The sequence below is a fragment of the Mustela erminea genome, chromosome 8, assembly GCF_009829155.1.
Source record: "Mustela erminea isolate mMusErm1 chromosome 8, mMusErm1.Pri, whole genome shotgun sequence".
NCBI classification, from domain to species: domain Eukaryota; kingdom Metazoa; phylum Chordata; class Mammalia; order Carnivora; family Mustelidae; genus Mustela; species Mustela erminea.
The window spans coordinates 65547882-65564560 of NC_045621.1; the positions used below are offsets into that span (position 1 = coordinate 65547882).

Sequence of the window (16679 nt, forward strand, 5' to 3'; positions counted from 1 at the left end):
ACAAATGGAGATGTCTTAAAGGCAGTTGGATATGTAAAGCTGGGACTCAAAGGAGTGGTCTGAACAAGAGTTAAAAATGTGGAAGTTCTTAGATTTAAGATGGGTTTCTAATCATTAGGAATGGATGATGATCACTTAAGCCCTCATCTCTCTGCTTTTTCTCTGGATGATCTGATCCGGTGAAAGTGATGCAAACTATCCTATGATGATTTTTCCTTCTTCTGAAAAGCTGATGAGATAGATAAATAGTAACTGAGTTATTCTTAAGCAAGGTCTATTGGCTTCTTCCCAGAGAAAGGCTTACCTATCAATAGAAGGAAATAGAATTATATGCAGTATCTATAGATATTATTAAATTTCTTTTCTTTTCTTTTTTAAAGATTTTTATTTATTTATTTGACACAGAGAGAGAGAGAGAGATCACAAGTAGGCAGAGCAGCAGGCAGAGAGAGAGGGGGAAGCAGACTCCCTGCTGAGCAGAGAGTCCGATATGGGGCTCGATCCCAGGACCCTGAGATCATGACCCGAGCTGAAGGCAGAGGCTTAACCCACTGAGCCACCCAGGTGCCCCTAAATTTCTTTTCAATAATTATGGTTAAGCTTCTTGGTCAAAACCCCTCCGTTTGGGGATTTTGGTGTCAATACGGTCCCTCATTTGCCCCATCCTCATTATGTCCACTGGGCTGTGAGCCCCAGGCAGATTCTTAGACTGCTGAAAGCCCAACAATGGAATAGACTGCCCAGGTCTGCAGCTTAGAGATTGTTTTAAAAATGTAGGAAATCTCTCTTTCAGGCCCAGGACCAACAATCATATAGTGTGTTTTAGTTATCCATTGCTGAGTAGTAACCCCTAAATTTAATGGATTAAAATAATAAACATTTATTGTTTCTCACCATTTCTGAGATTCAGGAATCTGGGAGTAACTTAGCTGGGTGGTTCTCCAGAGGTTGCAGTCAAGATGTTAGTTGGAGTAATAGATACCTGAAGGCTTGATTGAGGCTGGAGAACTATTTTTAAATATCTCTTGGCAGGAAGCCTCAGCTCCTTGCCACATGGACCTCTACATAGAGCTGCCTGAGTGTCCTTATGCTATGGCATCCTCAAGAATGAGTGATCCAAGACAGCAAGAAGGAAGTCACAATGCCTTTTTAAAAAAAATTTCTTTTCAGTGTAACAGTATTATTGTTTTTTTGCACCACACCCAGTGCTCCATGCAATACGTGCCCTCCCCAATACTCACCACGTGGTTCCCCGAACCTCCCACCCACCGCCCCTTCAAAACCCTCAGGTTGTTTTTCAGTGTCCATAGTCTCTCATGGTTCTCCTCCCCTTCCAATTTCCCAAAATTCCTTTTATATCCTAATCTCTCTCAGGATGTTAAACCTCATGACTTCTACTCATTCTCTTCACTGGAAATGAGTTACTCTATAGCCAGCACTCAAGGAAGGAAGGAATTAGACTCCACCCTCTGAAGGGAGGAGTATCAGAGAATGTGTGGACATATTTTAAATCACCACCAGGTAATACCTGAATAGCACTTGGTCGTACAATTACCAGGGCATGGAAAAGAGTGTTGCCTCTTGGTATCCTGTAATTTCCATTTCTTTGTGATTAAAATACGGTCTTTGCTCAAAGTGGAAAGTCATTCCAAATTTTTGCATGCCGTATACACCCAGCCTACAAGGCACATCATGACCTGGCCCTTGCCTCTCCCCAATCTCATCTTTAACACTGCTCTCTTAGGCCTCTTATTATAGTCCTCTTGCCTACTTGTAGTTACCTAAACCCATCATACTTTAACTCACTTCTGGGACTTCACCCCTGCTATTTCCTCTGCTTAAAATACTTCTACATCTCCACTATGCATGACTTACACCTGCTCAGTTTTCACACTTTGTTGCTAGAACTGATCTTTTCTAAAAATTAGCCCCTTCTCTAGACTGGATCAGATGTCCATTTTATATACTTCCACATATCCTGTATGTATATTTGCCAAAATATCTATTATCATACCCTAATTATCTGTTCCATATTTATACCCTCCTCTCCAGATTGTAAACTTCTTAAAGAAAAAAAGATAATTGTATTCATTTTTGCATTTGCAGTTACTAGAACAGTGGCTGGCAAACGGAGATTGTCCAATAAATGTTTATAACAATGCATGGATGATTGGATGAATGAATTTATTAATGAATGAAAAAATAGCCTATCTTAAAGTTTTTCCCCCCAAAAGACTCTTATTTAAATTTTTTTTCTTTTCTATTTTAAATAGGGCTCCACACCCAAAAATGCAGCTCTAACTCACAACCCTCAGATGAGGAGTCCCATGCTCTAACAACTGAGCTAAACAGGTGCCCCGGAATAGACTCTTATTATTCAAGAAAGTGGGGGTAAAAACTCTCTCTTCTACCACATGGTCCTCTGTATCTGTTCAGGTTAATACCAGTGTTAGTATTCCAGTTCTATTGTTCACTTCAAGAGGCTTTTTAAGGGCTAATTACCATTCCTACAGTATCTTAAGTGACATACATTCTGAATTGTATAAAACTGACACATGAATCAACATCCAACACAATTGTACTTGGTGATAATTCTGTAAATTCATATACCTAAAAAAATTTATAATAATAGATTTGCATTTTCCTTTGTTGTCCTCAATTACAGAATTGAATGTTTCTTAATAAATTTAAGATATAGAACTTATGGAAATTTGCAAATTGGCAACCCAAACCCACATGTCAAATAGCCTTCCCTTCCTAAGTCCCCATAATGGAACAAATAGAATGGAAGAAATTCTATACCACTACTAGAAACTAAATAAAGCAAAGTCTTACCTTATACTTGAATTTTCAAGAAATTTCAGCAAAAAACAGGGAACTCGAGAGTGCAATAAAGTTAAGTAATATTTGGACATCATTCACAAAGACAAAGCCCACCAGGAAAAAGAAAGGAATTTAAGGTGAGCTCAGAGCCCAGTCAGCATCTCCTAGACTACACTGAAGATAAGCCAAAGGAAAAAAAAAAACAACCTTAGACCTGCTGGAACCTCTAACAGCACATGGAAAACACATGGAAAGACCCCCAAGGAAAGGGATCCTGTTGGCCTGATCACAGCCTACATGCAAAGGTTATAGGTAGGTAGATGGCCTGTGAAGGTGTTACCACTTGCCAGGTAATTTCCTGGAGATCAGTCTGCTACCTGCAATTATTTCAGAGCCACAACAGCCAACATAAGAGAGATTTCTCAAAGATGACACATTGCTCAAATATTTGCCTCCGTCTGCCAATGGCGCTGTCCCTAACTTGTATAAACCCTTGGGCATTGACACTGACAAAGAAAAAATTATAAAAAATCCAGGGGCTTCCCCTTCTCTTTTTACTAAGGATTACAAGAAATGAAGACTAAACAATATGGCAATACATGTATCCTGAGAATCGATATCTATGTCACTCAGACATTTGTGACCATGAGAAAACACACACACACACACACACACACACACACACCTCAAAACCATAATAACAAAAAGAGACAGATTTAAGCACATAAAAATTAGTATCTTCTTGGGGCACCTGGGTGGTTCAGATGGTTAAGCATCTCCCTTCAGCTTGGGTCATGATACCAGGGCCCTGGGATCGAGCCCCAAGTTGGACTTCTTGCTCAGTGGGGAGCCTGCTTCTCCTTCTCTGCCTGCTGTTCCCCCTGCTTGCTCTCTTTCTCCCTATCAAATAAATAAAAATCTTAAAAAAAAATTAATATCTTCTAAATACTAAAACCACTCAGGGGTGCCTGCTTGACTCAGTTGGTAGAGCACATGACTTTCAGTCTCAGGGTTGTATGTTCGGGCCCCATGCTGGGTATTGAGATTACTTAAAAATAAAATCTTTAAAAAGAAAATACTAAAAACATTCAGAAATGATGACAAAAATCTTCAATATGTCTAATAAAGATTAATATCCAACATATATAAAAACTGCTTTTTAATCAGTTTTTTTTTAAATTTTTTTTTTTAAGATTTTATTTATTTATTTGACAGAGAGAGATCACAAGTAGATGGAGAGGCAGGTAGAGAGAGAGAGAGGAGGAAGCAGGCTCCCTGCTGAGCAGAGAGCCCGATGCGGGACTCGATCCCAGGACCCTGAGATCATGACCTGAGCCGAAGGCAGCGGCTTAACCCACTGAGCCACCCAGGCGCCCCTAATCAGTTTTTAATCAATGAAAAACGTACACAGCAATATGAAACAACCTACATAAGAGAACAATGGAGTAACCAATTTATAACAAAAACCAAAACAGATGAATATTTACATATGAAAAAATAACCTGCCACACTAGAAATTGAGAGAAATATAAATTAAGAGATAATACTTTTTGGTCCATTAAATTATTTTTTTTAAGATTTTATTTATTTGACAGAGAGACAAGTGAGAGAGCAAACATAAGCAGGGGGAGTGGGAGAGGAAGAGGCAGGCTTCCTGCAGAGCAGAGAGCCCAATGCAGGGCTTGGTCCCAGGACCTTCAGATCATGACTGAGCCGAAGGCAGATGCCTAATGACTGAGTCATCCAGGCACCCTGGTCCATTAAATTCTGAAAAAATTACTACCCAGCATTGATTATAACATAAAAAGGGTACCAGAGATCAGTGATGATTACATATTTAAAGCCTTCTCAAAGGCAGTATCTCTCCACATGTAAAATCCAAGCTCAGTTAAAAAAAACTACTCTATATAACTACATCTTTGGACAAAAGTCACAAAATACATAAGGTCAGGGATGTTCACTACAGCATTGTTAGAAAAGGAGGAGGGAAAAATCCAAACTTCCCTCAATAATAACACAGTTAAACAAATAATGGTACATCCTTAATGTACAATAATATTATTTTAAAAGATGTGACAGATCCATATATTCTATTAAAAAAGATATTCAAGGTATATTTTTGATTGAAAAAAATGAAGTCACAGAAAGATACATTGTAAAACATTCATGGTTAAAAATATATACACACTTATATATGCCCTGTATACAGATATGAGTAATAGCAACAGAACATTCTGAAGGGGTAGTCACAACTTTTTTTTCTATTTATTTATTTATTTTTGTCACAAACTATTTATAATGCTGTTTGTGAAAAGGAAAATGGGACTTAAAGAGACACTGAAAGGGTGAATATGAAGATGGGTTTTTCAATTTTATTCCAAATTTTGCTGTAACAAATTTTAACAAGTATATATTCATTTCCTATTAGCAAAATTTAAAAAAAAACTTTGAAAAGTAGACAAATATATGCCCAAATGTTAATAGTGCCTGCTTTGTTTTTTGGGTTTTTTTTTTTTTTTTTTTGGATCACGGTTTCTAGTGATTTTATTTTTATTTTTTTTATTTTTTAAAGATTTTTATTTATTTATTTATTTGACAGAGATCACAACTAGGCAGAGAGGCAGGCAGAGAGAAAGGAGGAAGCAGGCTCCCCACCAAGCAGGGAGCTTGATGTGGGGCTCGATCCCAGGAGCCTGGGATCATGACCCGAGCTGAAGGCAGAACTTTAACCCACTGAGCCATGCAGGTGCCCCAGTTTCTACTGATTTTAATTTTCATCTTGTTTTATTGTATTTTGTAATTCTATAATGATAATATATTAATAATATGTTTAAGTATAAAAATAATTTTTCTTCAAAAGCATAATATTGTTTAAAATGTTTATTGTTTGAAATTTAAAATGATCCATGCACATTTAAACTATGATGTAAAGAAACTGGTAAGTCTCACATTGGAAAAACAAGGTGGCCAGCAGATGAGGAACAGACTTTTTACTGAATCCCCTTTGTGCCTTTTCCTATTTGTATGTATCAGCTGTTTAGAAAAGTAAGTAAAATTATACACAAATACAATTCCCTCTCCTGACATATATAGTAGCTACTTCTTTGAAAGAGTTCAGGTTTGATTTCTATTTACTGACATAGCAAAAGCTCATAATATACTAGTAAGTGAAAAAATATCCAATGATACTATTGATCTGATTCCATTTTATAAAATATGAGTATATATGCTCAGAAAAAAAGTCTGTAGCAGTGGCTCAAAGATTGCCAGGGCCTGAGGGTGAAGAATAGAACTTAGTGCAAAGGCGCATGAGGGAAATTTTGGGGTGCTGGAAGTATTCTATATCTTGACTTAGGGGTAGTTATATAGCTATATGCTTTTTAAAAGGTGAATTTTATTAGTAAATGTAAATTACAGCTCAATGAATCTGACCCCCTCCACCACCACCAAAAAATATCTATATGGCTATATACCAACATGCCAAAAAATTACAGATTATTGCAGTAGATTACATTATTGGTCAAAAAGACTCACTCTCTCACTTCTCATTTCCATTGGAGTCTATTTCTCTATTCCATGCTTGTTAGACTTGGCCATATGTTTTGCTTTAGCCTTATGGTAGATCAAGTGCACTTCCTTGACTTTGCCTTTGAGTTTAGCCACATTTTTTTAAAATTAATTTATTTTCAGCATAACAGTATTCATTATTTTTTTTTACCACACCCAGTGCTCCATGCAATCTGTGCCCTCTCTAATACCCACCACCTGGTACCCCAACCTCCCACCCCCCCGCCACTTCAAACCCCTCAGATTGTTTTTCAGAGTCCATAGTCTCTCATGATTCACCTCCCCTTCCAATTTCCCCCAACTCCCTTCTCCTCTTAACTCCCCATGTCCATGTTATTTGTTATGCTCCACAAATAAGTGAAACCATATGATAATTGACTCTCTGCTTGACTTATTTCACTCCGCATAATCTCTTCTTTTAAGCTCAGGCTCATTCTCTTGCATCTCTGTCAATACCATGAGAAAAGTTTCCCCAAGTCCCTTTATCCTGGATCTTAAAAATGAACGTACATGGAACAGATCAGAGCCCTCTCCACAGCAACCAGCAAACCCAACCAGTTCTGTAGTGTGCAGAAAAGCTGTACAGCCAGGCTAAAACAACCCACAGATGCATGAGAAATCAATGGTTTGCTGAATGCCACTGGATTGTGTGACTGTTATGCGGCATTATTGTGACAATAGTCACTAATATATTATCTCTGGGTAAGAGTAATAGAGATTTTTTAATCCTTCTTTGTATTTTTTCTACTTACTAGGTATTTCAGCATGTATTACTTTTATAATCTGAAAAAAAAGCTTTTGTGAGAAAGATAAGATACAAAAAAGGTAATTCATATATACATACTGTTTTAAATGATCATTGGCAAGAGCCATTCTATCTCTGCGTTGTTTTTCTGCTTTTTCTTTTTCTTCCTTAAAAGATTTTCCAATGCTGAGTTTCAATTGTTCTTCCCATTTTTCATCTGATTTTATTTTATTCTTTTGGAATTCAATCTGTGCATCACGTTCTTTCATAACTCTACTAAGAAGAAGTCCTGACTACAAAAAAAAAAAATTGTGGCATTTTAAGAAAATAAAGTCTAATTATGTATAGATAACATTAAATATAGAGAGAAATACAAGAAAACCCAAGTAGTACATGAAAGCGTTTCACTCTTTCTGTCTGGTACAATTGGTATTGCTTTGCAAATTCAATAGCCTTTTTTCTTTCTCCTTGTTTGTGTATTTCTTCTTCTATATCAAGAATTTGTCTTTCTGCCTCTACTTCTTCATCACGCTTCTTTTTGGCTTCAAGTTTCTGTTCTTTCATCCCCTAAAAAAAGAAAAAAATCAGTCTTCTATTTTCATTTTTCAACTCAATTTCATAAAATTTAACATTACATATAACAAATTAATTTGAGCTTTCATTATGAGCTATTGTATTTGCATATATCATTAATAAATAAAATAAGATGTTACACTTATAAGCTAATATTTTAATTGAACTTTTGGGTAGGTAACATGTTTAATATTTTAAATATTAATATTTTTGGTTCAAAACCCCAAAATATTGTAAAGATATACAGTGAAGTTCTCCCTCTAATCCTAGCTTCCACCAGCAATCTCTAAGATAACCACTATTATTAGTTTCTTATATTCACTTCCAAAGTTCCTTTCCATATTTATATAAATATATATATTACTATTTTTATTCCTTTAAAAAATCAACAGTAGCATATTTAATGCTCTTCTACATCTATGAGGAGTCTATCCAATGTGTGTAATGTCAGATGGAGTCCGTCTTCTCCTCTATGGGTCATACTTCATATGTCTTAAGAAAACCTTACTTTACCCTAAAATCCTGAAGATAATCTATTATTTATTTTAAACTTTTACTGTTTTACTTTTCACATCTGGGTTTTCATCCAGCTGAAATTCATTTTTGTATATTCTATAACATAAGGATATAATTTCATATTTCCATATGCCAATTATCTCAGTATTAGTTACAGAATACCCAGTCCTTTCCCTTCTGACTTGACTGACATTTCTGTCATATGTCAAGTTCCCATATATAACATGTTTTTCTAAGCTCTCTCTTCTGGTCTATTATTTTGTCAATCTCTGTGCCTATAAAACAGTTTTTACTACTACATTTCTACCACATTTGCTATATTTCTTCTTATTCTTTAACATCCATGGAGATACAAAGCATTATATACAGTGTGCTACTTCGGTTTATTTATGTGGTATATTCCACTCCCCCATCCCTTTATGGATCAGGGACTTCTTGAAAATCAAGTTTTTAGGAGCAAGATTTACATACCTCCTTTTAGTATAGTTTTACAAATGCATAGTCACTTATAGAACAGTTCCATCCTCATGGAACTCATGCCCTGGTATACCAACCACTCCCCCCATGTGCAATCCCTGGCAACCACAGATCTGTTTTCTTTCCCTGTAGTTTTGCACATTTTAGAACGTAACATATAAATGTAATATATAATGTAATATATATAGTAATATACATAATATGTAATGTAATATATATTGTAATATATGTAACATAATATGTGATATAATATATTATAAAATATGTACTATTACACATATGTAATATATATTACATGTAGTACATATATTACATGTAACATATGTAATACATGATATCAGCCATGACATTTTTCCCTCTTCTAGAAAAAAAGAATAAATTATGAACACTATTCCTAAAGCAAGGTACTATAAGCTTTCTATGTCCCTGCCCACAGCTGGGAGAAAATATTTTTGAATCAAATATCTAATAAAGGATCTGTATTCAGAATATATTTTTGAAATTCCCTAAACTTAATAATAAAAATTAGAAAACAAACCCCACTTATTTTTTAAAATATTTAATTATTTATTTTAAAGAGAGACAGACCGAGTGAGAGAATCTCAAGCAGATTCTGTGGTGAGCACAGAACCTGACTCGGGTCTTGGTCCCAGGACCCTAAAATCATGGCCCGAGATGAAACCAAGAGTCAAACGCTCAATTAACTGAAGCACCTATGTGCATGCCAAAACAAACCCCATTTAAGCATGTGCAAAAGATTTCAATAAACACTTCACCAAAGAAGATTACAATAGAAAATAAGTTTATAAAAAGATGTTAATCATCATTATAATCAGAGGAATTCAAATTCAAATTATAATTCAAATTAAAACTACTTCACATCTATTAGAATGTCTATAATTAAAAAGATGGACCATAGAAAGTTGGCAAGAATGTGGAGAAAATAGAACACTTATACTCTTATGGGAGTGTAAAATTAGAACTACTTCCGAAAACAGTTCAGAAGTTTCTTACAAAGTTAAATATGCAACCATCATATTATCCAGCCATTCTACCCAGATATTTACCCTAGAGAAGTAAAAGTGTATGTCTACAAATAAACTTACACATGAAGGTTCATATGCAGCTTTATTTATAATAGCCCCAAACTGGAAACAGCTCATATATCAACATTTGGTTGATGCCAAAACCATCAACCACTGAACAGATAAACAAACTGTGGTATGTCCATACAAGGGAATACTACTACTCAGCAATAAAAATGAATGAATGATTAATATACACAACAACATGAAAGAATTTCAAAACAATTGCATTGAATGAAGTTTATAATAGAAAGCAGCTGAGGGCAAGAGCGCCTGGCTGGCTTAGTCAGTTAAGTGATGGACTCTTGATTTCAGCTCAAGTCATGATCTCAGGATAGTGAGATGGAGCCCTGCATTTGGCTCTGTGCTTAGCAGGGTGTCTGCTTGAGATTCTCTCTCCCTCTGCCCTCCCCCAACTCCTGCTTGCACAGGTGTGCGCGCTCTCTCTCTCTTAAATAAATACACAAATCTTGAAAGAAAGAAAGAAAGAAAGGAAGGAAGGAAGAAAAGAAAGCAGATCAGGGCTGCCTGGCTGGCTTAGTCGAAGGAGCATGTGCCTTTTGATATCAGGTTTGTAAGTTCAACCCCCACACTGGGTGTAGAGATTACTTAAAAATAAAATCTTGAAAAAAAAAAAAAGAAAGAAAGTAATCAAGCAGATCAGTTGTCTGAAAAAGAGTGAGGAGGAATGAGAAGCAATAAACTGAGCACGAGGAAACTTTGGGTGATGAGTAAGTTCATTATCTTAATTATAACGGTTTCAGGGGTGTATAATTATGCCAAAACTTATCAAATTATACACTTTAAATATGTCTACTTTATTGTGTCACTTCTCCTAAATAAAGCTGTTGAGAATGTGTTTCAAAGTATTTTTTATGGTATTTTACATGTAAAAAAAACATATAGAAGAGTACTAAGAAAAGAGAGTGAGTCTTCAGTGCATGTGTACTCCTGGGTGATTAATACTTACTGCATATGTGTTAGTCCAATGTTTTACCACTTCTTGGGATCGGAAATGCATTTCTTTCTTTGCCTTTCTTTCTGCACGAAGACATGCTGCTTCTCTTGTCAAACTATCAAGGCTATCTTGAATCCTTTTCCACTCATTCTGTGGAATTATGGTAACCTCCCGGAGATCTACCTTGCGAGGTAGAAGAGGTGGATAGAGAGCTTGATCTTCTTCAGAGTTCTTTATTTCTAATAAATTTTAAAGAATGAATGTTAAAAACTTTCAAGAGTTTAAATGTTTTTTCTCAGACATTTCTATATTGTCATGATATCTGGAAATTATTTTAAATAATTTTATTCTTGTTAGTTTAAGAACACTGAGATTAAGCACAAAATATATAAGAACTTGGAATCAAAAGACAGATTTGAGTCTTCCCTTGGTCATTTCCTTACTCTGTAAACTGAGATAAGTCATTCAACTTTTTGGAGACTCAGTATCAACATCTTTAAAGTTGAGATCAATACCTACCCCAACAGGCTGTTATTAAAACATTTTTTCAAAACTGACCAAGTAGCAGTCTATAAATGGATAATTTGGGGGAATGTTCATCTTTAGAAGTTGTGGACATCATCATTGACTCTATTCAATCCCTTCCTAATTGAGTAGCAGCAATGTAATTTGGAAAACTACGGTCTCAGGGTGGGCCTCATTAGTTTAAGAATACTTGCATCTCCTTTGCCAATAATTATTTCTGTAATAAGCAAACAAAAGGAAAAGAGATTTATTTGTGACTTTTAGAAAGGTTCTTTCTTGTTCTTCTGGAAGAGACATCTGAGAGTGACTCTTAAACTAGATATGACTAAGGAAGCATAAAGAACAGACAACCATCCTATGACCACAAAAGGAAGCAGCCTTACAGTGAAGCTATTACTGTGAACCACAAAGGAGAAACAAAGGAGGAATGTGGGGCAATGAGTGTCTCATTATAATGCCAAATCAATCAGACCTGAAGCCTGGAGTTCCTGTAACATGGGCAAATAAATTTCCTTATTTTTAAATATGATTGAGTTGGATATTCTATGTATGACTTAAAAGCATCATAAGGGAACATACCACATATGAACTATGTAAATCTAGATAAAATTATTTAACTCTCGAGTTCCTTAACTGCAAAATGGAGATATTAATAGGGCCTACTTTATGTGGTTGATGTGAGAATTAAATGAAGTTATATATGTAAAAAAATTAGAATAGGATGTGGCACACAGTATGTTCTCAATATATGTTAGTTATTATGTTTACTATTTTTATTTTAAGATGAATGAAACAGATGTAGGGAGAAAAGCAGAAGCCAGAAATCACATGACTTCAGAAACAGATAAAGACACTGAGAGAAAAGCTGCAAGGATCAACTAGAGTCTCCTTGGGGATTGAATTAAGGTTGATGGGATTGAGAAATTGGTTGCTAAAGTGTGAGTTTAGAACCACAGGTACCATCTTGCCTATCACATACCAAGTCTCCGCCCGCATAATAAGCTACACAAAGCTGGGAAGTAGAATAGTGTCCTGGATCAAGTTATACCTAAATTCCCAGCTATATGGGGGACCTGGCTCAGTGGGTTAAGCCTCTGCCTTCAGCTCAGGTCATGATCTCAGGGTCCTGGGATCTCAGGGTCCTGGGATAGAGGACTGAGGACTGCATCCTGCTCTCTGCTCAGCGGGGAGCTGGAGCCGGCTACCGCCCCCCCCCCCATCTCTATGCCTACTTGTGATCTCTGTCAAACAAATAAATAAAATCTTTATGGACATTGGGGAGGGTATGTGCTTTGGTGAGTGCTGTGAAGTGTGTAAACCTGGTGATTCACAGACCTGTACCCCTGGGGATAAAAATATATGTTTATAAAAAATAAAAAAATAAAATAAATCCCCAGCTATGTGAGCCAAAATAGTCCCCTTTGTTTTAACTACCATAAGTTTGATTAGTCACTTGTAACCAGAGTCCTGACTAATACATCCTTGTAACAAATATCCTTTGTTTTGCCTAAACTGACTCAACTTGATTTGTGCTACTTGCAATTAAAGGCTAACTAAACAAAGGTTACTACGTTAAACCATCTACCTTTTGATTAACATATTGTTAAGCATATTAGTATCTTTTTCTTGTGACAAGAACTTTAAAGATCTACTGTCTTAGCAAGTTTCAATTATGCTATATAGTACTAACTATAGTCCCGATGCTATACATTACATCTCTAGGACTTATTTATTTTATAAGAACTTCAACTTTGTACATTTTGACCTCCCTCACCATTTCTCCCACTGCCCATCTCCTGCCTCTGGCAACCACCAGTCTGTTCTCTATGAGTCTGGTTTTGGGGAAGGTTTTATGGAGTTTTTTTGTTTGTTTGTTTGTTTTTTATATTCCACATATATAAATGACATCATACAGTATTTCTTTCTCTGTCTGACTTATTCCCCTCAAAGTCCATGTTATTGCAATGGCAAGATTTTCTTCTTTTCTGGGTCTAAATAATATTCTATTGTACATATAAACCGTATTTTCTTAACCTATTCACCCATTAATACACACTTAAGGTTGTTTCCATATTCTAACATATGTAAATAATATTGCAATGAACATGGGGGTGCAGATATCTCTCTGAATTAGTGTCCTCATTTTCTTTGGATAACTACCCAGAAGGGGAACTTCTGAATCCTATGGTTATTCTATTTGTAATTTTTGAGGACCCTGCATACTGTTTTCAATAGTGTCTGGACTAATTTACATTTTCAACAAGAGCGCACAAGGTTTCCCTTTTCTCCACATCCTCACCAACATTTGTTATTTCTTATCTTTTTGATAATAGCCATTCTAACAACCACCATTTTTTAAATTATGTTATGTTAGTCATCATACAGCCACCATTTATTTTGGTTTTGATTTGCATGGTTTCTTCTTTGGCCCATTTTTTAAAACCTAAAAGCATTTAATTTCTTCATACTTGTGAATTCCCCAAATTTCTATTATTGATTTCTAAGTCATTCCACTGTGTTTGGATAATATATTTTGTATTATTTATATCCTTTTAAATGTATAAAGGCTTGTTTTATAACCTGTCATATGGTCTATCCTGAAGAATGTTCTATGTGCATTTGAAAGGAATATATATTCTGCTATTGCTTTTGTCTTCTAATAGTTTCATCAAGCTATGTCTGGTTCTGGATCTGTTTTAATTTATTCTATTCAGACAATGAGCTCTTCAATATGTAATGTTTTTCATCAAATTTATGAAGTCTATAGTCATTATTTCTTCAAATGTTTTCTTCTACCCTTTTCCCTCTTCTCCTTCTAAGACTCAAATTGCACGCTTGTTGGTATACTTGTGTCCTACATTTATTTCTCTGAGGATCTGCTCATTTTTATTCATTATTTTTTCCCTCTATTTCTTAGACGGGATAACTTCAATCAATATATGTTCAAGTTCATGGAATTTTTCTTCTCCACAGTTACCTGCTATTGATATCCTGTAGTGAATTTTTCATTTAAACCATTGTGCTTTTCAACTTGAAAATTTCTACTTGGTTTCTGTTTATAATTTCTATCTCTTTATTGATATGGTCTATTTTGTGAGATAGCATTCTTAATATTTTCCTTTAGTTTCTCTGACATTTAGTTCTTTGAACATATTTATAATAGCTATAAATCTACACAAGAATATTGCTTAGATGTCTAACATCTGGCTTCCTCAGGAACAATTTCTTTTAAAACTTTTTTCCTGTTTGGGACATAATTTCTTATTTCTTTGCATGCCTTGTCATTTTAAATAATATATGGTAAGTCTAGATATTAGATTCCCCTCACACAGCAATATTTTTTGTTCTGTTTTTGCTGTTGTGGTTTGTTTAGTGCTTTTCCAGAACTAAACCTGTAAAGTCTGTATTCTTTATTGTATGTGGCTATTGGAATTTCAGCTTGGTTAATTTAGTTGTCAGCTAATAACTGGACAGAGTTTCCTTAAATTAAATTTTATTTCCTTAAATAAGTTTCCCAGACTTAGCTAAGAAATGTTCTGTGAGGGGTGCAGCATGACTTCAATGCTCAGGCAGATAGTTTACAACTCTGTCTTAGCCTTTACTTTTTCTTGCATAGAGCCTCAAATTCAGCCAGAGGTGAAAGTTTCATTCTCAGGTATTTCTTGGGCATGTGCACAGCACGATGCATGCATTTGTCCTTATGAATTCCCAGGAATAAGTAGAATCTTCAGCCCCCTATGGACATCTCATTTCCCAGGTATTCCTCTTAAGTTTTTTGGTTAGTTTGTTGTTCGTACCAACAGTTACCACTACATCAGACTGCTGTGATGTTAAAAAAAAAAAAAAATGCTACTGATCATTTTAACAAGTATACCCAGTGAGCTCTGAGTCAGGTCAAATAAAGTCAAGCCTTGTGAGTGGGATTTTCCAGTGAGACAGATCAAATAACAGTTCTTAAAAAGGGGGGAGATTTGGAGAGGATCCAATCCGGTTCCACCCCCTCCATATTACTAAGCCACTGGATTTCACTGTGGTAGCAATGGTTTTCTAGACCTCCACGGGGCTAGGAAAAAAATATGGGATTAGAGCAAGTTAAAATGGCAAAAAAACATACTGTTGTTACCAAGATTTGGCTATTTTTCCTGATAAACACTCCCCAGTTATTGCAAGCCTTTGGTTAATTTCCTGAGTTCTCAAAAGAATGTTGGTTCTGACAGGTTGTTTTTTTTTTTTTTTTTTGGTCAGTGTTCTTTTTCATTTAATAAAGAGGAGGACTTTTGGAGATTGTTATCTCCAAAATGGATTTCTGGCTGATGTCACCCCACTAAATATTTAGATAATCATTTTACTGGCTGATGTCACCCCACTAAATCTTTAGATAATCGTTTTGCAGATAGCTGTCTACATATCTGAGCCCCTCTCCTACTTCACTACTTCAATGGAGATTATGATTTAGTAGTAAGGCTCAGATAGTACCTTTATTTTGTTTACTTATTTGTAATCTCCACACCCAACATGCCGTTCACACGCACGACCTGGAGATCAAGAGTCACAAGCTCTACCGACTGAGCCAGTCAGGTACCCCTCGGATGGTAACTTTTGGATTGAATGACACAAAACATTATTTAACATCTATCAGATAAATCAAAGTACTTTTACTGTAGTACTCTGTATATGAGACAGTGAGTATGTGAGACTAATTGTGTTTTTTCAATACATGTCATATGGGTACTTTCTCTCTCCAACCAGTCAGGACCTTCTGCTGCTACTTCATGGTCCTTCACTGCAGAAATACCCATTAATGTCCACTGGTGAGTTAATGGCTGGCCCTCACTCTACATCTGGCATAAAGAGGCGCTATTGCTACAGAAGTTCAGGCAATGACATGAAGAAAGTCCAGATTCCCAAGGTTCAAGTGGTCACGATGACAACATTAATTGGGAATTTTACAGACTTAAGAAAATAAAATCATTGGAATTGCTAAAGAGTTCTTTAGATGCCCCCCTAGGCTACTTCTATTCAAAAATCAGATTTTTATAACAGGTCATCTAGATTACACTATCTAAGTAGAATTATTTTTTACACTTCTTCACTCTAGAGATGAGGAAATTGAGACATTGCCATTAGACACTTTGCTAAGAGCACTCAGTAGGTTCACAGCACAGCCAAGACTCTAATGAGGTCACTGATATTTCCAAAAGATATTCCAATTCACTCAGTGAATAACAAAAGCTTAAGGGAATTCAGCAAACACCGGACTCTTGGAGCTGCTACTGCACTGTTTGAGGATTAGGCCAGACGGTCAACTGGGAGTCTATGACTTATCTTTTCTCCGCTTCTATTTCTGTAAACTTTTCCCACCCACCTATTCATCTGAAGGCAAAACCGTCCGTTTACACAGAGCCCAATG

At 35.8% G+C, this 16679-nt stretch overlaps 1 protein-coding gene across 1 annotated transcript in view; it reads right to left on the reverse strand.

Annotated features, from left to right (window-relative positions):
• CCDC173 (coiled-coil domain containing 173) overlaps positions 1 to 16679 on the reverse strand; it is a 37543-nt gene that overhangs the window by 20553 nt on the left and 311 nt on the right. Inside the window, exons 2-4 of the mRNA XM_032355883.1 lie at positions 10757 to 10983; positions 7529 to 7702; positions 7235 to 7428 (exon numbers count right to left, since the gene is read on the reverse strand). Of these exons, the coding sequence (XP_032211774.1) occupies positions 7235 to 7428; positions 7529 to 7702; positions 10757 to 10983 (595 nt within the window). The remainder of the gene's footprint in view (positions 1 to 7234; positions 7429 to 7528; positions 7703 to 10756; positions 10984 to 16679) is intronic.